The 24,004-nt window shown below is 37.3% G+C and overlaps 1 protein-coding gene across 1 annotated transcript in view; it reads left to right on the top strand.

The window, feature by feature from the left end:
• The window catches only part of LOC149806423 (terminal uridylyltransferase 7-like), a 129,052-nt gene that overhangs the window by 24,764 nt on the left and 80,284 nt on the right, over nt 1–24,004 (top strand). The window contains exons 5-12 of the mRNA XM_089953079.1: nt 59–175; nt 1,296–1,473; nt 8,290–8,430; nt 14,721–14,917; nt 19,340–19,453; nt 20,583–20,660; nt 21,793–21,958; nt 22,736–23,880. Of these exons, the coding sequence (XP_089809205.1) occupies nt 59–175; nt 1,296–1,473; nt 8,290–8,430; nt 14,721–14,917; nt 19,340–19,453; nt 20,583–20,660; nt 21,793–21,958; nt 22,736–23,880 (2,136 nt within the window). The remainder of the gene's footprint in view (nt 1–58; nt 176–1,295; nt 1,474–8,289; nt 8,431–14,720; nt 14,918–19,339; nt 19,454–20,582; nt 20,661–21,792; nt 21,959–22,735; nt 23,881–24,004) is intronic.

The following is a 24,004-nucleotide window of genomic DNA, read 5'->3' as shown; positions in this document are numbered from 1 at the left end:
AATGATTATTATTTCACTTTGTATTTATTTCACTTTGTCTGTCTACCTGTATGTTCAGAAATCTGACAAGTTTCCTGGGGCTAGATACTTCTGTCGGCTGTGTGAGTACCATTGTGATTCAGTAGCTATCTGTATGAAGCACATCAAGGATGACAGACACAAGAGAAAGAAAGAGGTAAGTTATTTATATTATTTTTAAATACATTGTCTGGTTAGTCTGAGTTTCCTTTAAGTCTTCCCACCTGAATTTTGGTATTTGGACATTTATGTTGGGGTATTGGGTAAGAATCAACTGCCTATCGAAAGTTGGAGTTTGGCACCACTATGCATTGGCATCATTGGGTAGCCTCTTACCAGCAGGCCTAGCAAACTGAATCAATGTTACATTTAGTCTATCAGTTACTAAAGAGATAATGATTATAATAATTGCAGTTTCTTGGAAAATAAATAATTTTTCCTATTGATTTCATTCAGGTATGACTTGATGTGATATAGTTTAAATTTGCTGGGTCCAGTGGTAAGCAGCTACCATATGCTGCCTCCACACAGTGGTGGTGAATTCCAACTTTTCAATAGGCAGCTGCCTCTGACACTACACCCCAACATAATGTCCAGATATGAAAAATGGGGTGGGAAGGGTCAGAGAAAACTGGGACTAATTAGTTGTGTACTTCACGACATTTTTTCCCACGGTTGGTTTTAGTGCCATTCTTTTACATAATGCTATTGTACATTTTAAAAATTACCTATATGCTTAGAATTGGCAAGATGTTATGGTTCTTTGTTTAATTTTAGCTCTACTGGTCACAGAGTGGAAGAATTAGAGGATGGCCTGTTTATTGTCTATCATCCATCTGTCTGTTAGGACCAGTTTGTTACCACTACTCCTAAACTACTTGGAGGATTGCCATGAAACTGTAGACACACATTTATCCCAAGGTCTAGTTGGTTCTAGGTATAAATGGTGGCACTGGTATGTTATTTTCACCAAAAGACTTCTAATGATGTCTACTTGGTCCTAAATAAAAATGGTGCCAATCTGACATGAAATATCGCCAAAACAGCAGCCAGTTTGAAAATCCTGTTATTGCTCAAGATTATAAGAGATGGTTAGCAGTTAAAATGGAGAAATGTCCTTTCTTGGATTCCGTAAAAATCCTTTTCTGCAGTCCCTTAGAGGGACTCCTGAAAAAGTTCTGTTCAGTTACTAATGCTAGGGATAAGGGGATAGAGCCAAGTACCAAAAAGTCAGTATCTGAAAGAAATGCTGAAATGAAATTCATCTTTTTCTCCAGATAACATTACAAAGTGAGAAGCTGAGGAAGCTGCCAGCTCCCTCATTGAGGCATGTGCAAGCAATGGACAAGGTAGTGGAGGAGGTGTTTACCACATATGGTATTAGTAATGAGGACTTGACCAGAAGGCAAAACATTGTTCAGGAGGTGCAGACCTTTCTCAACAAAACCATTCCAGGTAAACTGACAGCTTGTTTTTGCCCATCATCATTATTATTGTGACTACTGCTGTCATGTTCAATAAAAAAATACTTTGGACAATACTGCAAAAAGAGTAGTTCTCGATTTAATTATTTAAACGTCCATAAACTGAATTTGATATTTGCCAGTTAAAACAGTCCTTGACCAATCCACTCATTTTACAGAGTAAATTTAATGAAATAAAAACCTCCTATCTTGACCTTATGTTACTGTACACAGACAGTTTCAAAGATGGAGTCGAAGTTTTAGCTGGCGTAACATCCCATAGCCTTATTTCCATGCACTTAGTGGACAGTGCTTCATTTTTTCCACTGAAAATACAGCCATGCTTATATCTGTAGAGATGCTACCAAGGAGCATGAATACATTTGTATGAATTTGTGCAACGGTAGCGCAGTGATGCACAAGAACTCAGCAAATTAGCTAAACATTGCACCTATAAAATGGGGTGCCCCGAGAGGCTGAGTGGTCTAAAGTGCTCTCCGTTACGGATCACTGCCATCTCACCTCTGTCTGCGCGGGTTTGAGTCTCAGATTCGGATAATATGGGTATGTGAGAAAGCTTCCCAGTAGCTTCTCGTGGGTCGGTGGTTCTTTCAGGGTTTTCCTGGGTTCTTCCTCCACCGTTAATACTGGCCGCCATGTATAACCTATCGTGTGCTGAAAAATGGTGTTAAACCCTACAACAACAACAACAACAATACCTATAAAATGTAATCTGCACAATATACAGTATACAAATTTTACTTAACTGTTAACCATTACATTGCTTGTTGCTACATAAGTCAGTAGAGGTCTCATTGTGCAGTATTTTGCAGGTAGCCAACTGATTACACATCTGGGTACATCAGTTTGACATAAATGGTTGTTAAATGAAATGTGATTGGCACATTGGGCCCTGGAACAAGCATTATGTCATAGTTTTAACCATTTATTCATCAAGGAAGTTTTACACGTACAAATTTAAAATACAGGCTGCCTAGAAAACCCAAAACAGCTGTCTCCCAGCATGGTTCAGCATCAAATGATAATATTATTTGGCAAATACCTATTGATAATAGCAATGATGACAAGGAGTTTTAAAGTTTTGTAAGTATATCAGATTAGTGGAGTTGGGAGTGAATTACTAGAAATGCCAAGTAATTTTGAACTCCAAAATGATGTTTAATAGAAGTAAAATATATATGCTAGTGGTATTTCAAAATTGAATGTAAGGCAAAATACCACGCCTTATTAAAATACAAGCAGTTTAAAACTAAAGTGCAGTTTTAATTTGTTTTCAAATAAATTAGCGACGAGAGATCTGGTGCAACAAAATTGATACAGAGATGAGATAAATTGAACAAGTAAGAATAAAAAAAAATTAAAAAGTAAGTATAATTATTTTAATCAAATACCTATATGTGAACATGTAGAGTCTGGCATTGATGGACCGTTATACCACTTTATGGAGCAGGTCAGAATCTGGCATAGTAGTGATAGCAAAGCTTCAGTTCAAGGAAGCAAAACTTTTACATTGGTGAAAATCTTATCTTGAAGCAGAAGTATCCAAAAGACATTACCAGTGAGCTGTGGAAAATTGTACAGAATAACCACAAAGAACAGTTTCCCAATATGTTCAAGCTGTCCAGGCTAGTTATGCATATGCCCCTTCAGACAGCAGACTGTGCAAAGGGGTTCATATTCATACATAGATATATGGCCAGGCTAGCTATGAATATGCCCCTTCAGACAGCAGACTGTGCAAAGGGGTTCATATTCATACATAGATATATGGCCAGGCTAGCTATGCATATGCCCCTTCAGACAGCAGACTGTACAAAGGGGTTCATATTCATACATAGATATGTGGCCAGGCTAGCTATGAATATGCCCCTTCAGACAGCAGACTGTGCCAAGGGGTTCATATTCATACATAGATATATGGCCAGGCTAGCTATGAATATGCCCGTTCAGACAGCAGACTGTGCAAAGGGGTTTATATTCATACATAGATATGTAGCCAGGCTAGCTATGAATATACACCTTCAGACAGCAGACTGTGCAAAGGGGTTCATATTCATACATAGATATGTGGCCAGGCTAGCTATGAATATGCCCCTTCAGACAGCAGACTGTGCAAAGGGGTTCACATTCCCAATATTTGGCCAGACTAGCTATGAATATGCCCCTTCAGACAGCAGACTGTGCAAAGGGGTTCATATTCATACATATATATATGGCCAGGCTAGCTATGAATATACACCTTCAGACAGCAGACTGTGCAAAGGGGTTCATATTCATACATATATATATGGCCAGGCTAGCTATGAATATGCCCCTTCAGACAGCAGACTGTGCAAAGGGGTTCACATTCCCAATATTTGGCCAGACTAGCTATGAATATGCCCCTTCAGACAGCAGACTGTGCAAAGGGGTTCATATTCATACATATATATATGGCCAGGCTAGCTATGAATATGCCCCTTCAGACAGCAGACTGTGCAAAGGGGTTCATATTCATACATAGATGGCCAGACTAGCTATGAATATGCCCCTTCAGACAGCAGACTGTGCAAAGGGGTTCATATTCATACATATATATATGGCCAGGCTAGCTATGAATATGCCCCTTCAGACAGCAGACTGTGCAAAAGGGTTCATATTCATACATATATATATGGCCAGGCTTGCTATGAATATGCCCCTTCAGACAGCAGACTGTGCAAAGGGGTTCATATTCATACATATATATATGGCCAGGCTAGCTATGAATATGCCCCTTCAGACAGCAGACTGTGCAAAGGGGTTCATATTCATACATGTATATATGGCCAGGCTAGCTACGAATATGCCCCTTCAGACAGCAGACTGTGCAAAGGGGTTCATATTCATACATATATATATGGCCAGGCTTGCTATGAATATGCCCCTTCAGACAGCAGACTGTGCAAAGGGGTTCATATTCATACATAGATGGCCAGACTAGCTATGTATATGCCCCTTCAGACAGCAGACTGTGCAAAGGGGTTCATATTCATACATAGATGGCCAGGCTAGCTATGAATATGCCCCTTCAGACAGCAGACTGTGCAAAAGGGTTCATATTCATACATAGATATGTGTCCAGGCTAGCTATGAATATGCCCCTTCAGACAGCAGACTGTGCCAAGGTGTTTATATTCATACATAGATATGTGGCCAGGCTAGCTATGAATATGCCCCTTCAGACAGCAGACTGTGCAAAGGGGTTCATATTCCCAATATGTGGTCAGGCTAGCTATGAATATGCCCCTTCAGACAGCAGGCTGTGCAAAGGGGTTCATATTCCCAATATGTGTCCAGGCTAGCTATGAATATTCCCCTTCAGACAGCAGACTGTGCAAAGGGGTTCATATTCCCAATATGTGGTCAGGCTAGCTATGAATATGCCCCTTCAGACAGCAGGCTGTGCAAAGGGGTTCATATTCCCAATATGTGTCCAGGCTAGCTATGAATATGTCCCTTCAGACAGCAGACTGTGCAAAGGGGTTCATATTCATACATATATATATGGCCAGGCTAGCTATGAATATGCCCCTTCAGACAGCAGACTGTGCAAAGGGGTTCACATTCCCAATATTTGGCCAGACTAGCTATGAATATGCCCCTTCAGACAGCAGACTGTGCAAAGGGGTTCATATTCATACGTATATATATGGCCAGACTAGCTATGAATATGCCCCTTCAGACAGCAGACTGTGCAAAGGGGTTCATATTCATACATATATATATGGCCAGGCTAGCTATGAATATGCCCCTTCAGACAGCAGACTGTGCAAAAGGGTTCATATTCATACATATATATATGGCCAGGCTTGCTATGAATATGCCCCTTCAGACAGCAGACTGTGCAAAGGGGTTCATATTCATACATATATATATGGCCAGGCTAGCTATGAATATGCCCCTTCAGACAGCAGACTGTGCAAAGGGGTTCATATTCATACATATATATATGGCCAGGCTTGCTATGAATATGCCCCTTCAGACAGCAGACTGTGACAAGGGGTTCATATTCATACATAGATGGCCAGACTAGCTATGTATATGCCCCTTCAGACAGCAGACTGTGCAAAGGGGTTCATATTCATACATAGATGGCCAGACTAGCTATGAATATGCCCCTTCAGACAGCAGACTGTGCAAAAGGGTTCATATTCATACATAGATATGTGTCCAGGCTAGCTATGAATATGCCCCTTCAGACAGCAGACTGTGCCAAGGTGTTTATATTCATACATAGATATGTGGCCAGGCTAGCTATGAATATGCCCCTTCAGACAGCAGACTGTGCAAAGGGGTTCATATTCCCAATATGTGGTCAGGCTAGCTATGAATATGCCCCTTCAGACAGCAGGCTGTGCAAAGGGGTTCATATTCCCAATATGTGTCCAGGCTAGCTATGAATATGCCCCTTCAGACAGCAGACTGTGCAAAGGGGTTCATATTCATACATATATATATGGCCAGGCTAGCTATGAATATGCCCCTTCAGACAGCGGACTGTGCAAAAGGGTTCATATTCATACATATATATATATGGCCAGGCTAGCTATGAATATACACCTTCAGACAGCAGACTGTGCAAAGGGGTTCATATTCCCAATATGTGGCCAGGCTAGCTATGAATATGCCCCTTCAGACAGCAGGCTGTGCAAAGGGGTTAATATTCATACATAGATATATGGCCAGGCTAGCTATGAATATGCCCCTTCAGACAGCAGACTGTGCAAAGGGTTAATATTCATACATAGATATATGGCCAGGCTAGCTATGAATATGCCCCTTCAGACAGCAGACTGTGCAAAGGGGTTCATATTCATACATATATATATGGCCAGGCTAGCTATGAATATGCCCCTTCAGACAGCGGACTGTGCAAAAGGGTTCATATTCATACATAGATATATGGCCAGGCTAGCTATGAATATACACCTTCAGACAGCAGACTGTGCAAAGGGGTTCATATTCCCAATATGTGGCCAGGCTAGCTATGAATATGCCCCTTCAGACAGCAGACTGTGCAAAGGGGTTAATATTCATACATAGATATATGGCCAGGCTAGCTATGAATATGCCCCTTCAGACAGCAGACTGTGCAAAGGGTTAATATTCATACATAGATATATGGCCAGACTAGCTATGAATATGCCCCTTCAGACAGCAGACTGTGCAAAGGGGTTCATATTCATACATATATATATGGCCAGGCTAGCTATGAATATGCCCCTTCAGACAGCGGACTGTGCAAAAGGGTTCATATTCATACATATATATATGGCCAGGCTAGCTATGAATATGCCCCTTCAGACAGCGGACTGTGCAAAAGGGTTAATATTCATACATAGATATGTGGCCAGGCTAGCTATGAATATGCCCCTTCAGACAGCAGACTGTGCAAAGGGGTTCATATTCATACATAGATATATGGCCAGGCTAGCTATGAATATACACCTTCAGACAGCAGACTGTGCAAAGGGGTTCATATTCATACATAGATATGGAACAGATTAATCTCAGAAACAGCATATTAGTCTTTATACAGCCAGAGGAGACATCTTTTGAGGATTTTGATTTCAATACAGCTCTAACAGAGTGGATCATGAAGAAAGAGAAATAGATATTTAAGTGTTAGTAATTCTTGGACAGTGGCTGTTTCCTCCTGCCCCCTTTTATTTTTCCTATTCCCCCAGCGAAGCAGTCTTCATTGGGTTTTTAGATTTATAGTTACTCTTTCCACACAAAAAAAACATAGTCATTCTTTCCATAGATAAACAACCTCAAAGTCGAACCAAAATTGATTCCCATGAAACAAATATTGAATTTCACAGTAAATGAAGTGGTATAGTGACATTCACATATAGGACACATATACCTGACCATTTCTGACATCCAGAAGGGTGGACCTTGACCAGAGTGTATACCTTTCCAGTGTCCACTGACGGTGGGCACATTCTTGTCAAATGTGTCGACTTCCAGCACATGAAATGTATTTATGTGAAGTCAGTGAAGAAACTATTTAAGCATTTGCTGCTAGATAAAATCTTAACTTTCTGAATTAATTGGATTTTGCAAAACAGATTAGTCTATATTGTAAGGATTTGTACCTCTTTACCTTTTATCTTCAAGGAGGACATGATAACACGATGTTGATGGGTTCATTTTCCATAATATTTTATTCATTTTTTTACATTACCATCTTTACTACATATTCTTACTCAGTACTATGTAGCCAGAAGTGTGCTGACGTACCAGTTAAACACAATTTTGTGAAGTTGTGATCTTCTCTTTGACTAAAAACTTTACTATTCATTAGTATAATTATTGGCTGGAGCACCAGTGTCATATGGATGATTGCATCATAATGGCTGGGACATCAGTGTCATATGGATGATGGCATCATAATGGCTGGGACATCAGTGTCATATGGATGAAGGCATCATAATGGCTGGGGCATCAGTGTCATATGGATGGCATCATAATGGCAGGGGCATCAGTGTCATGGAGAAGGTATAATATTGGCTGGGGCATAAATCTCATATGTATACTTTAGGGTTTAGTTATCTTAAACCATTTATAATTTGATTTCACATCATATTAAACACCCATTATTTTTATCTTGTCCATATTTATAACTCAGCCTCATTGGAACATGGCTCAGTATTAGGCTCCCTTACTTAAATGTGCATAGCTTTGTATTGGTAAAGAGAAAGTACTATAATATTTAGAAATGACAACACAGTATACATGATGAATGTTTTGATACTTTCAGATGTGACACTTAGGCCATATGGATCATCTTTGTCAGGATTGGGGCTAAAATCAAGTGACTTGAATATAGATCTGGTGGTTCCGGAGGAATTTAATGGAGCTAAAGCTTTAACTCTTGTCTATAAGGCATTGCAGGAATCAGGTATTTTGTCCAGAATTGTAACATACATCCAGAATATGACATGTTATTGAATTGGCATAAAGTAGAATATATGGAGTTGAATTAAGAAATAATGACTTGACAAGACATAAGTATTTCGATAGTTAACTGCCTATTTTCAGTTAGTGAATATTCACTGTTCGGGACAGTTCTCATCAAAAGAGGTAGCTCCTGTGCAGGATTAATACCTCTTTTTCTTTTTCAAATACATTATCCAATCTCTTTTTTCATTAGGTTGGTATCCACAACATTGTAAGACCAGCTGTTCAAAGTTTAAAAAAAAACACTAAAATGCTAGTCCCATCATTTGGCTTCTTTTAGTAATAACTATGCCATCTGCTTGCCATGAATGATGTGAGCAGTCTTCTCATGGACTCATCAATTACTACTTCTTCTCATTCCTGGTCAGTACACCAGCTTGAGAATTCTCATGAATATGCTATTCCAATTTGTGCCTTTTCACCAGTTTGAGTGATTCTTAGGAGTTTTCTCATCACAGATTAGTAGACTCTGGCATATTGAATTTTAACTCGAACATTATTGTAAACTAATTCTGTGCACTTCAGTTGTCTGTTTTCTTGTACAATAAGCTAACTGGCACCATCTTAATTTTCTTCCTAGATGTCAAAAGTACTTGCAAGGCATTAAGTTTTCAACCTTTATTCCTTTATTATGTTTCATTTTCAGTAAATCATTATTTTTCTTAGGAAGTAGTAAATCTTTACATGTCTGCCATTTTTGCAGAGTACATTATTTCTTGGCCCTTTTAGTTCATATGTTTAGTAACTTTTCCTATTCTGCATAACACCATGGTTCTGAAGCACTTACCTCCACCAAACTTTGTGGATAGCTTGCACTTGGGGAAAGTAGAAACAAATAAGTTGCAGGGTTAAAATGTCAGAGGTCAGGGTCACTGACTGAAAGAAGACAAATGGTTTCTGTACAAATAACTTAAGTTCTCAATCATATATAATTACCAAATTTAGTGGATCGCTTACACTTAAGGTAAGGAATACTTGTAATTTCAGGTTTAAAAGGATAAAGGTCAAGGTCATTGTGACTGAAATAACTTTATATTTCTGGATTTTAATGGTTCCTTTAACATAATATTAGTTGTATTTTGTCAAGGAAATGGGGTCTAAGTACCTTTCCCAAGGACATGCTGAAGCAGTCTACATGGGCTAGCCTTGGCTGGTATCAATTGGTTTTATGTGTTTAATGCCAGTTTTCAATACGTGATATGTTTACGTGGTGGGCATTATATTTGGCAGAGGAAGACCTTGGGAAGAAACACTGACCCACACTTGAACCCACCCAGACCGAAGTGAGATGTGTGTCATCTATAGAGGAAACCCCTCAAATCATGTGGCTCCTGATGGAACAAAGAAAAATGGTTTCTGCACAAGAGCATTTGTTCTGCATCACAGACCTGGATCAGAATTTGTGGATAACTTGCATTTTGGCTACAGTAGAAGCCTAATGATTTTATGGTTAAAGTTCACTGCAGTTATAAGAATAAAATCATTTCTGCTCTGTAACATTGGTTCTACGTTATAGACTTGGATCATACTTATGGATAGCTTCCATTTAGGTGAGGTAGATGCCTATTGATTTCAAGGTCAAATGTCAAAGTCACTGTGACTGAAAGAAGAAAAATGTTTTGGCACAGCATTTCAGTTCTCAACCTTATACCTTCTCCAAAGTTTATGGATGATTTGCACCTTTTTACTATAAAAAAAAGAAGTCCATTGATTTGGGGGTAAAAAGGTCAAAGGTCAGTGTCACAGTGACTGAAAAATACCTTGAGCAAAATTTGTGGATGGTTTGGACTTGTACTTTGAAAAAAGGATCTTTTGATTATGGTTTAAAGGTGAAAGATCAATTTTATTATAGTTCAGAGAAAACATTTTTCCAGAGTAACTTTTATTCAAGAATAACTTCCTTGACTAACCTTTGTGGATGACTTGCACAAGAGTAATGAAGCAACTTGCAGATTCTTCTCTAGTGGTCATGGTCATGACATGTCTAGTAAAAATGTCTGGATTCTGCACAGTAACATTAGTTCAAGACATCATATCTTGACCAAAGGCCCAGGACATTGAAACCCATGTGCCGATCATTTCTAGAGTCAATTGTACTCGGCTTGTTCCTTCATGGAGGACAATTAAACATGGTGCAGATGTATGACGTACCATATTCATGGTATTCTTGTAGTTTTCTCTGCCAACTAAAATATTTTCACTTCATTCAATGCTTGACTGAATTTGCCATTGTTTTTGTCTGATGCCACCATCCTCATTTGCATCTCAGCCTGGGACTGAGTATGCCAGCAAGACAGGTCATTTACCTATCCCCAGTGACAGTGTCAACCACCTGCTCATGCCACATCCAGCCACATTGTTGTCACAAAATCACAGATCAACATTTCTTAGATTTGATGGTCCCACAATATCCACTACAAGACCTAAGAAGGCATAGATGGGTATCAAACAGGACCATCACCATTTCCATCTTCATTGTGAATAAGTACTGGCTTGAGGCAATTTCTCATTCTTCGACACCTAGTATCCATCTTGGACTTTTGATACCACCTAAAATATTGCCTTGTTCATCGTTCTAGACTTCCCATTTTGTATGTTCAGTCACCTATTCCATCACAGTATGCTTTTTTGCACCCTGACACTCTGAGTTTGATGAGGTATGTTTGAAAGCCCATTGTTTCTCTACTTGATGTGCTGATGTTTATGGAAGACAACCTTCAATGCATCTATTAAAGAAATCTTCCAGCTTTTTCCCCCAGAGTCCTGTCTTCCTCCACCTTACCCTTAAGTGGTCACTTGCATAATTCTCATTTCCATCTGCGTTTTTAACCATGAAGGACATTCCAAGCAAACAGCTACCAGAGTCTTGAGTTGTTGATATCCTGTATTGCTATAGTACTAATATTAGTACCCTTACTCCTGCCTTGTGGACAGGGTACTAACATGAGCATATACGTGTCAATGGAGCAAGCTGGGTGTGATTCACACCCGGCGCTCTTTTAGCCCAATAATAACATTTTGAACATATTCCTTAAATATAATCCAATAAATTGACTAGTCCTCTTATTTAATACCAGAAATATGGAAAATCATTGTAGAAATAGTTGTAGAATCTCATTTACCTTTTTTATCCGATATTTTCGTTTAAATTGTCCACCATAGCTGCCTCCATTAACCTCCAGCACATGCAGAAAGATGCGTTCATATAAACATCTGTGCACTTAAAGATCACCACTAGTCAACCTTCAATTTCATCCTTTGTCTTTAGCTTTCTCTTGCATGGCCTTTTAGAGGAATTCAGGAAACAGACTTTCTTGAATTCAATCCTACTGGCCTTGCAACCCAGAATACAGCCATCAATGTAATCACCATATCCAAGATCTCTTCTGTCTCATTCATCATTCATCACCTTCTGGTATCAGCATGGAAACCCAGAAATCAGTCCCTAACATTGTTCAGGGTAGAGATCTTACAGGCACCTATATGGTTATGAGGACCAAGGACAGACTCCTGTCTCACTTCAGAACTACCTCAACATACACGACATGATGTTGTTGTTGTTGTTGTGGGGTTTAACGCCATTTTTCGGCACGATAGGCTATACATGGTGGCCAGTATTAATGGTGAAGGAAGAGCCCGGAAAACCCCGGAAAGAACCACCGACCCACGAGAAGCTACTGGCAAGCTTTCTCACATACCCACATTGGCTGAATCTTAGACTCGAACCGCCGCAGACAGAGGTGAGATGGCAGTGATCCGTAACGAAGAGCGCTTTAGACCACTCGGCCACTCGGGGCCCCTCATACACGACATGACATGGATCAATCTGCATGACATCCTCCAAAAGCACAAGGTGGGCATCCTATTGTAGCAAGTGAGAAAAGGAGCACAAATGTCTCATTGCAACTCAGCTCTTAATTTTGCAGGATATGGGGATTAAAGCTGTTACTTTTGAGTTTGCTTTCCTGCAGAATGTCCCCTTTGCCTGGATATTCAAATCCTAGCCCAGAGGTTTCTTCACCTCTTGGTTTTTCACGATGTCATTAACCCTGTTACCATGTGCCACTTGTTCACAAGGTCACCATAGGACAATAACTTGAATTGTCCACCATCTACAGTAACCAAATTTTGTGGATGGCTTTAGCTTGGAGTAGGGAATAGCCCTGTTGAATTTAGATACAAAAGCTCGAAGACAATGATCCCTTTGACTGAAATGAGGAAAAAGGCTTCAGCAGATGAACTGATGTTCTCTGTCTACAGTTACCAAACCTTGTGGCGGCTTACTCTTAGAGTAAGAATGAAGCCTATTGATCCTGGATCATAAGGTCCGTGGTCAGGGTAACTGTGACTTAGAAGATAAATGATTTATGAAAAATAATTATACTTCTCCACAATCTACAGTGACCCAGATTTTTATAGATGGTTGGCACTTGAGGTATGAAACAAACCTGTTGATTTGGGGGTCAGTAGGTCACATATCAGTGATATATATTGTCTGAAATAATAATGTTTCCTCACCATAACGTCAGTTGTACATCGTGTACCTACTTAAAACTTTGTTGTTTGCTTAAATTTTGCTAATCAATTTTGACTAATAAATTTTGGGACCAAAAGATCCAAGGTAAAAATCACTGTGACTGTTGGAAGAAGAATTATTTCTACACAATTACGTTAGTTCTTCATCACAAACCTATTCCAGATTTAGTTTTAAATCAGACCTGGATCACTTTATGGATAGTAAGCATTTGGAGTACATTAGAAGCCTGATGGGTAAAATGTCAAGGTCCTGTTGACTGAAAAAAAAGGGTTCTGCACAATAACATTATTTCTGCATCTCAGACCTGGGCTAATTAAGAAAGGTGATTTCTGCACAAAACATTTAGGTATCTGCATTGAGGACTCATTAAGCATGGAGTGAGCATATAGTGCAACATTCATGGTACTCTTATTGCAAATTAGAACATACCATTGGTTCAGATGTAGTTGAATAAGGTACCATTTGAACCAATTTTTAGAGCCTCACTGTCTCAGCTTTCATGTAAATGTGAGTGTGAGTGATTTTGATCTTTAATGTAGCTTCAGAAATTTTTCAGTCATATTGCTATGGTGTCTGCAGTATGGCAGTTTATGGTGATGTCAAGCACTGGGGCATCATGCAACATACATGTAGCATCATGTACTGCCCAGTCATATTATCCTGATACCAGGCCAACCAGTCCTAACACTAACCTCTGCTAGTACTATTTTTATCAGTCTTTGTTAGGACTCACATCTGTAATGCGCCAGCATTTAAGGTTATTCACAGTTCGCTGGAAACATTATATCCAGTCGTCATTTTATACTTTGATCTGCCATTGTATAATACACGGGTGTTTTGAAGTCTACATAGTTCCTTCTACACAATATTTCAGGTGATCATTGTAGACCCTGATCTGCTGTCTCATATCAGGGTCTATACAGTTCTGTATAAACATTATTTCAAGTGATCATTGTAGACCCTGATCTGCTGTCTCATATCAGGGTCTATACAGTTCTGTATAAACATTATTTCAAGTGATCATTGTAGACCCTGATCTGCTGTCTCATATCAGGGTCTATACAGTTCTGTATAAACATTATTTCAAGTGATCATTGTAGACCCTGATCTGCTTTAGCATTAGGATCTTCACATTTCATTTTAATAATTCTTTTCCAAGTGATCTTTGCAGATACTTACCTGCTATTACATAACGTGCATGCATATCAGGGTCTTCACAGTTCATTCTACATTATTATGACTGTTATTATAAGTGATCATGACAGACCCTTATCTACCATTGATCAGGGTTTTGACAGTTCATTCCAAACATTATTTCAAGTGATCCTGTAGACCCTGATCTGCTGTAATATATTGTATAGGCATATCAGGGTCGTCACAATTCATTCGAATATCATTTTAAGTAATCAGTGCAAACCCTAATCTTCCATCACATAATGTTTAGACATATCGGGGTCTTTATGGTTCATTCAAAACATTATTTTAAGTGATCATTGTAGACCCTAGTCTGTCATTGCATAATGCACAGTCATATTACTGTTCCTTGTACATCTGTGCTGTTAGTCTTACATTTTCCATGGGCAAATATGTTAGGATGTTACAATCCTTTTGAGTATGAAAGCTTTGTGTTAACAGAATGTATATTTTTTAATATTGGTTGTATAGATTTGATGAAGGTTTTTTTTTTTTTAAAGATATTTATCAAGATGTGAAGAATGACTTTACTGCCAAAGTGCCACATGTGAAGTTTACTGATCCGGACTCAGCCATTTGTTGTCAGATCACCATCAACAGTAACCTGGCCTATTACACCAGCCGTCTTCTGTCAATCTACACTCGTCTTGACAGCAGGCTTACAAAAGTGGCCTCAGCTTTCAGACACTGGGCAAAGGTACATTGAAACTTGCCTTCAAAATGATAACTTTTGTCAAATTTTGTATATAACATTTTTTCAGAAAGTTTTTTGTAATATAGTTAAGATCACAGGCAATCCAGAATTGTAAAAGATATATGTCTGCATGCATTTTCTTCTACTATTATTTGAATATATATGCCCAAGTAAGGCTAATTAAATAAAAAAATATCAAATTTCCCCCCAGATCATAAAAGAATGCCCAAAGAAAAGGGTATTTTGGGGATTCAACTTTCTGAATATGACAGAGTTATCGATATCACATCAGTTGTCTGCAGCAGAAGGATGCACAGTTGGTTTATGTCAGGCCATAAATTGCTTAAATACTTCAAAAAATCATGCATACACTTCATTGATCTCACCATTTTCTTTCACAGAACTGTTCTTGAGATTATTAAAATGGTTTGGAATTTTCCACACTATTATTAATAAGAAACAGAAGTTGTAACATTGTAAGTTTGTGTGCAGTATTTCCCCGTGTTCTTAGCACTATGATAAATCTAAACAAAATGACTTCATAATGATGACATTACAATGTAGTCATGCTGTCATTTTGAACTTAGCTGTAAGTGCTGATTTTACAAAATTGGATTACCTTTAAGGAAACCAAAATACTGAACAGTATCTTTAAGAAAATCCCTCTTAATAATGGATACCTGAGAGGAAATCTTGAAAAACTGGACACTTTTATTTTGATATATACATAAATCTTTATGGATGAGACTTTATATAAAATATTGTCCGGGGTTGTTTCAAAGAAAAGCAGATGACAAAATTTCCACGTTTCCATCTGTCACACTTTTGTTTTGTTTAAAGCTGTTTGAGACTGTAGAATAGAACTTGGTGTACCTCATGCATTGTCATTAAAAGGTATGTTGTGTACTGCATTGTGGCTCTTCAGGTTTGAAGTTGCAGCTAAATATTTTACAATTTATCATGCTTTCCCATCACTTCAGAACGTAAAAGTTGTTTAAAACAAGGACATCGCCCAGTATTGCAAGTTTTCCATCACCTTGCCATCCTGTTGTATAACTCCAAAGCCATTTGATATACTTATACATCATTAGTGTACCACATCGAGTGTTGTATTGGACAAAACTCAGTATGTTAAGTTTTCCGTAACCATTTCCCTTCTTCTGTATAATTTTAAAGCCATTTGATATTATTGGATGAAACTTTGTATCCTTCTACATTGACACTTGAAGTGTAAGACATTTGGTGTCCTTCATCAAGGTCAAGGTTATGACTCTCTATTTAAAGTTTTCTACCCTCCACTCTTTATTTCTATTGCCTTTGAGATTAAGAGACAGTGACCTTATGATTTGTGTCGGACAAACATTCACTGAATATACACTATGATGTAATTTGAATCATATCATTTCGAAGTGGTTTTTTTGTATGCCTACTCACTTAGCAATATATAAAGTTATGCAATGGCATATGTTAGGCAAAATATAATACTAACTCAAAAAATAAAACTGCATCACTCTTTTAAAATCTAAACATTTCATTCACATTTATACTTTCAAAGACATAAACACCATAAGAAGTTAATGTCATTTACAAATTTTTGGATGATTATTTCAAACTTTTTTAATAAATAAAACTTGTTGCCTTGTACTACATGTATGTCAAAAAGTTTCTTGGAGGACTAATTCTACTGTGAATTAGTTTTAGTTCTTGACATTGTCCTAATTGATGGCCAGCTCCTCCTATATATTGTTTTTATTGCAATAAATAAAATTGATGTTTATCAGACACCAAAGATCATTTCTGTCAGATAGGGGCATTATAATTAGTGCAGTTAAAGAAAATGCAAACAAAATCCAACATTTAACATTAGTATCAAAAGGTCTGCAAAATCCACATCTGCACTGTGAGCTGTGGATGGAGTAAAGCAGATGGCTAGTCATGTTCAGATAGTTATAGGTTTACATTAAATATCCAGTTTTTATGAGGTGACAATCTGCACACAGATGTCTGATCCTTAATCTCATAAATTTCAGTGTACAAAGTGTTAACAGTCACTTTTCCATTGTGGGTATTCATTTGGTTCAAACTTTTAGAGTGATTCTGTGTCAATGAAGGTGAAACATACAAGAGAAGATAAAAAGTGAGTACATGGTGGGAACAGTATTTTGAATACACTTAACTTGAAAGGCCACATATGTTTTGAACTAGAGTGAGCTTTCAAACATTGGGTTTACACATTCTGGATTTGATTTAGATCTGTTCTTAGATCTGACTCCAGCTGCAATCTGTGATGTTACCTTCTTTACGGTGAGATCATACTACCTAAAAAAATCAACATGGAAAATTTGAAGAAATCCATAAATGCAATGTTTCACTAGCATTTTTTGATTGATAAATAAACTCACTGAATAGGAAATAAGGAAAATTGCCTGAACAGATTTAAAGGGTGTGTAGACTTCTGTAATGGCAGGGATACTTATTAGATAAAATACATTATGCAACCAGCATTGTTCCCAGAATCTTTTGTCACCAACCACTGCTAGGATCTCAATGGACTCGATGGAACAAAACACATAGCATGATGTTATGGGTTTTGCAGATATTTTCCAGTTTACTCTATGATTGTTTATTTTAGGGTCTGAACTGAGTAATAAGACAATGGAAAGGGTTTTAGCTACTGGCTATAAAGCCATGTGAGTTTATGCTATATGGTCCTTTGTCCATTTGCATCAACCATCTTACATCATGGGTCATATGTTCACAGTTGCTATTTACAATTTCTAAAAAACCACAGTTTTACCAAAACTGAAAGAAAACATCCTGGCATGAATTTATTGAGTGATGTTGCTGCACTATCAAATATTGCCACCGTGACAGAATTAAGCAAACCTTTAATTGGCTTCCTTGAAAATAAACTAATAATATTAAGACCTACTTATCAAAAGCAGATCTGGTGGAGACCAGTAAGAGGCCAGGTTCAGTTGATCTTTCTATTCATTGGTCAGATTATTGCTTTCATATTGTTGAAAGTGAAAAATAACATTTGGAACACATGGCTAACAATGATAAGTCTTCCTAAAATGAAATGCAAAGCTTGTTGTGAGCGGTTACTGAAAATTAGTGGACCAAGAATTCCAAAGGTCCCCAGAACATAAGCCATGACCGGTACCTGTCAGATCTCCATTGTGTTGGAGATCTAGACTTTCTTCAGATCATAGGTTAGATGGCTTTCAGTTTTGTACAAATAATGCAGATTTGCCATCAGATTTGGCTACAAATACTAAAAATAACAAAGCAACTCCAAAGAAATGGTGAACAGAATTTCACCAGATTTGTCAGGAAGCATCCTGACATGGAGCTCTTCCAGTTTTGCTCAAATGACGTGAATCCTGTTTCTAATAAGGTCAAAATTACTAAGCATGAAAGAAACATTTAAGTGACTTCTCCCCCATCCCCCTCCCCCACTCAACAGAATTTGACCAACAATTACAGAAAGCATTTGTTGTGTGCAAATATTGTTAATCCACCACAAAATATTGCTACCATTATGAAAAACAGAAAAAGAAAACTGAGAACAATTTCTTGTAATAAACTGCTAATAAAAATTTACCAAATTTGACAGGAAGCATCCTGGTATAAACTTTCAAGTTGGTTCATTGATGCAGTCCACCATAAAATCTGGCCACTGTTAAAAATATAAAAACATTTAAATGACTTCTTCGAAACCACTCAACAGAATTTGATCAAATTTGATAGCATCCTGTCATAAAGAGCTTTCAGTTCTTTACATATGATGCCCATATGCCATCAGATATGGCCAACATTTCTTAAAAGAATAAAAATCTTTAAATGGCTTCTCAAAACCACAGAAATCATTCTGAGGCCAGTATAGATTATACAGTTGATGCTTATCCACTGTCAAACATGGCCATTACTAATAAAAATTAGTTTTAAATGCCTTCTCAGAAACATTATTTTCTGAAAGGCTTTGAAATTTAAATAAATGGTGCCAATTGAATATTAAATATGGCTACTACGATTACTAAGGATACAAAATCCTCCTAATGACTTCTCACAAAGCACTGAGCAGATTGGACCAAATTTGACAGAAAGCAACTTGACAGGAAGAGCTTTTAAATTTGACAGAAGGCAACTTGACAGGAAGAGCTTTTAAATTTGACAGAAGGCAACTTGACAGGAAGAGCTTTTAAATTTGACAGAAAGCAACTTGACAGGAAGAGCTTTTAAATTTGACAGAAGGCAACTTGACAGGAAGAGCTTTTAAATTTGACAGAAGGCAACTTGACAGGAAGAACTTGGGCCGTTTGTTGAAGGTAGAGACCTCTGTATTATGAATGTTGATGGCACTTAAAGTTGTCATAGCATTAAAAGATGAAGTTTTCATTTTGATTTTCTTTATGATCTTAGATTTGTTCAGTGGACAAACAAGAGGAAGGTTCCCTGCCATCATATCTGTTTGGCTTGATGACTGTCTACTTTCTCCAGCAGTGCAGTCCACCTGTCCTGCCAGTTCTGTGGAAGGTAAGATTGAGGTCTTTTGCAGCATACCAGTCACACTGGTCACACTGATAATTAACATATGAGCAAAGATATTGCTCCATTTCTGGACACTTATAACAGTAGTTATCCAAAAGCAGAGAGATTAATTTCAGTTGTTTAAGTGATGATTCCTTTGATAGATGATTTTTATATGCATGCCAAAAGAAGGAGCATATGTTTCAGTGAGGTTTGTCTGTCCATCATCTGTTATCATTTTTACTTTTGCACAATAGCCTTAGTTGTTACACCATATACCTTTACCAAACTTTATGAATGACTTGCATTTGTATTTGAGATAAGGAAGAATCCTGTGAATTTGGGATTAAAAGGTCAAAGGTTAAGATAATTGTAATTGAAAGAAAAATGATTTCCACAAATAACATTAGTTTCACATCACAGACCTAGACCAAACCTCATGGATAGCTTGCACTTAGGGTAAGGAAATAGTCTGTTGATTTTGTATGTGGCATAGTATCCATTCTTTTTTGCCAAATATTGTATATATTACTAATAATAGTTACAAACTGTATGGTCTTACTAAAATTAAGCTACAGAATACACATCCATTGGCCTTTCAGGTCAATTTTATATTGAAGGAAAGCAATCCAAAATTAGGTAAATGATTAGACCTTATAACAGTTATCTGTCTTGGTTATTGTTCTACTGATGATAATACTAAAAACATTAGTAGAAAATGTTTTAAGATGAAATCAGTACGATAATTCCTTAAATAAATTTTCAAACAGTAATATATGTTCCCTAGGAAATAAAATGGAGAAAATTTATAAATATTATGAAGGTTATTTAAAGCAGACTCTTTACAATAGTAAAAATGATCATAAGTAGCACTATTGCTTGATTTGTTTTAACATCTGATCCTACATAAGTTAGTATCACTTGAACCTCAAGTTCTTCAGCAGTTTTTGATGGAACTTATAATTAGTGAAATACTCCTGACTGAAAGGTTTCAAATAAAATTAAAAAGCAATATTGTCATGTTCACTATAGCCAGATTATATTTTTTTATGTAACGCTAATTTCTAGTTGTACAAATTCTGGTCGTTAATAGTTGATTTAGTTCTCATTAAAAGTAAATCATGTGTCATTTCAGGATATTGATCTGGAGAAAGGAAGGGGAGGAGTGGAGTCCTCGTTGGCCAAGAAATTACTAGACCAGCTTGAACAAACTGTAAAGAACACTTGGCACTTGTTTTAGTAAAAATGATATATCCAATAATGCCTTAGGTATACAAATATTAATATTTGCATGACTTTACCCCCAGAAAATAACAGCATGATGCAGTTATAAATAGAGGCCCCAAGTGGCTGAGAGGTGTAAGGTGCTCAACTTTACAGATCACTGACATCTCACCTCTATCTTTGTGGGTTAGAGTCTAGGCTCAGTCAACATGAATATGTGATAAAGCTTGTCAGGAGGTTTCCAATAGTTGTGGTTCTTTACAGGGGTTTTCCTGAGTTCTTCCTCAGCCAGATATACTAGCTATATGTGCTGCAAAATGGCACTAAACCCCTCCCCCCAAGCCACAAACTACAGATATAAATATGCATATCAAGATTTAAATATTTACCAGTGGCATATGGTCTTAAGGGCCTTTAAGTTTGTACAACATGAGAAATGTATGCATTACATAAGAATCTCCCTTCATTTATAAGGGATAGAGTATAATACTTTTCATATTAGTTGGTTTCTTATATTTGGGTGCCTTCTCTTGTCAAGTGCAATGCAAGAGGAGGACAACTGTTACATGTTTGAATATTGGAGTAGTACCAGACAGTCTGACATACAGAGATATAAACAGAGAGAAAGAGAAGATTGTGTGAGAGGGGGAGAAAAAAACTTAGCAGTTCTTTACTTTTTGCAGTCAGTGAAAAAATGAACTGCTCTGCAATGATTATTCTGAAAAAAATATGAAGGTCAGATTTTGATTGTTCCAGAATTAAAACTGGTTGAATAATGTCTTAAGATTCTTAATTGTTTTTTATTTGGGTGTGTGTCTCCACTTTATTTAATATATGTCTGTGGTAGAGATGATACAGACTGTTCCAAGTGTCCTTGTAAAATCTGACATGTTGAATCTTTCAAAAAATGTTTCCCTCTGATCCCATATTGTAGAGTTCCATTAGTAACATGCAGTAAATGTCATGGAATCTTTATAAAAAATTTGCATCATTTTGCAAGAAATTAGCATGTATCAGATTTTGATATACAGTGGAGGCTATTACAAGGGACAAAAACAATAAAGTTTGCGCCATAATTAATTTTAAAAGTTTCATGAGAAATTATTTCATCCTTATTTTAGGCATGGGTCAGCAGTAATTCGCTGAGTGTCGGTCATCTGTGGATAGATTTACTGAAGTTCTATGCAGCCAGGTTTGATATGGGCCTTTACGTGATATGTATCAAACAGCACAAAATTCTCACTCGGGCTGAGAAGAAGTGGAACAATAGAAGGATAGCTGTGGAAGGTCAGTAGATAGCCGTGGAAGGTCAATAGACAATTCTTTGAGATGCAGGCTATATATTAGATTTACTTACTGTGATTGTGAGTGTGTTCACTGTGATGCAGTAACTCTAATATAAATACACCTTTAGAGACAAGTTGCACAGTGGCAGAATGTTTGGATGGATGTGTGTCATGCCTGAAATGGGAGGCAGTGACCTATTTCCCAGGGTTTATTCAACTTTGTGTAAAAATCCTTTTTGGGCTCATAAAATTATGTTTTCTTCTTGGATTGCTTTTGCTTCTGTTTATGGACTTATTTATTTTCATACTAGGTGCCTTTCATCCAAATCATTATAAACATTACTGTAGGCTGGCTAGCTTGCAATCTGTCAGGCTTGAGAAATTGGTCAAGATCACATCAATTGTATCACACAAGTTTACAGACTTCTTATCTGACTATAGTCTGATTATCATCAGTTCCTTTTTCTTTTGAAATATTTAGATTCTTGGATATTAAATCAGTGGTTTTGAAAAAATTATCCATGTAAATCCTCCTTTCAAGAACATATTTTGTTATTGCCATGAATCTAACTGTATAAAAATCTCATATTTAGTTTTAACAGTATTCATTTTTCAGATAGTTGTTGGGGATGAGGTTTAATAATTCATTGCATTTTGGTTTCAATAATTTTATATTGCCCCTTTGGGAAAGATATTTTTCTTGGTATTTTTAATTTTGTAAGTTTTGGATTTAAACCGCAGCAGTATTTTATTGTAACAGTAATACTTGTTTTCCCAGATCCATTTTCAACAAAACGAAATGCTGCTCGTACAGTTGGAAACTCCCGGGTGTTTGAATACATATATGACAGTCTCAGAAAAGCTTGTATATATTTTGCTTTGCCCTCAAACTCGGATGACCTTAATGTCAGCGAGTTAATGCAACAGAAGAAAGTGGTCAGAAAATGTCCTCCGGATGAAGAGGAGAAAAAAAAGGGGATGAATAAAGAAATAAAATGTGTATTACCTGATTCAAATGGCAGTAAAAAAACAGAAAAAATTAAAAAGACTTCAGAAACCAAAGAGCCTTCTCCTGAGAAAGAGCAAAGACAACCGAATAATGGAGTACCAATTAGGGTCCCAGAACTGAAGGTCTGTGACATTTATCATACAGTGGAACGGACAGAAGTGTTGAATGAAGAAGCAAAATTCTCAGCAGATGAGAATTCAGATGTGAAAGAACTTACCCCTAAATTAGAGGAAAGTGAAAACATCCCAGGAAATGAAAATGTTGCTGCTGGTCAGCAAACATCTGAAGACTCAGAAGAAGGTATTAAGGAACATGAATTTGTAAATAGTGATAAAATTGAAGATTTCTCTGTGAGTAACAAAGACAGCTTATTGTGCACAGGGTGCTATCCAGAGCCAGATAACTCTTTTGTATTTGAAGACAATTCTATGTGTGCAGAAACTTTAGAGGATGTAGATAGCTCAGCTATCGAAGTGGAAAGTTTTAAAATTGAAGACAGCTCTGTGTTTGTTGAGAATTCTTGTGATACAAGCAGCTCGTTTGCTGAGGACAACTCACCCATATGCCAATGTGAACCTGTTGTTGATGGATGTAGCTTATGCTTAAGTGGTACCAGAGATAGTAAAACCCATGAAGTTATTAAAGGGGAGATAAATTCCATACAGGTGAACTCCACTTTTGACCAGGAAGAAGTCATTAGTGGGTCAGAATTTGAGGACAGGAATAGTAACTATGATTCAGAGAGTGATGGGGATTTAGCAGATTCAGAGAGTGACCTCACTGTGAAAAAGAGAAAAAAATATGTATACTTGTCTGGTGATACAGAAATGCCACAGTCAAAGATTCGGGCAGATGATGTTGAAGGAGCAGAATATGATTATGCATTTTCTGTAAAGTGTTTGACCGATGGAAAGGTAAGACTTAATGGAGTACCTGCTGTTTATTTATTCCCATCATAAATGGAGCATTACAAACTAAGTTTCAAACTTTGTCACATTGTTGCTGTGTTCATTTAATTTGAGCATATGAAATCCATTT

Source organism: Sinohyriopsis cumingii, chromosome 1 (genome assembly GCF_028554795.1).
Source record: "Sinohyriopsis cumingii isolate HCF-2022 chromosome 1, ASM2855479v2, whole genome shotgun sequence".
Taxonomy (NCBI): domain Eukaryota; kingdom Metazoa; phylum Mollusca; class Bivalvia; order Unionida; family Unionidae; genus Sinohyriopsis; species Sinohyriopsis cumingii.
Note: the sequence above shows the minus strand (reverse complement) of the source record. Positions and strands in the feature narration are given on the sequence as shown.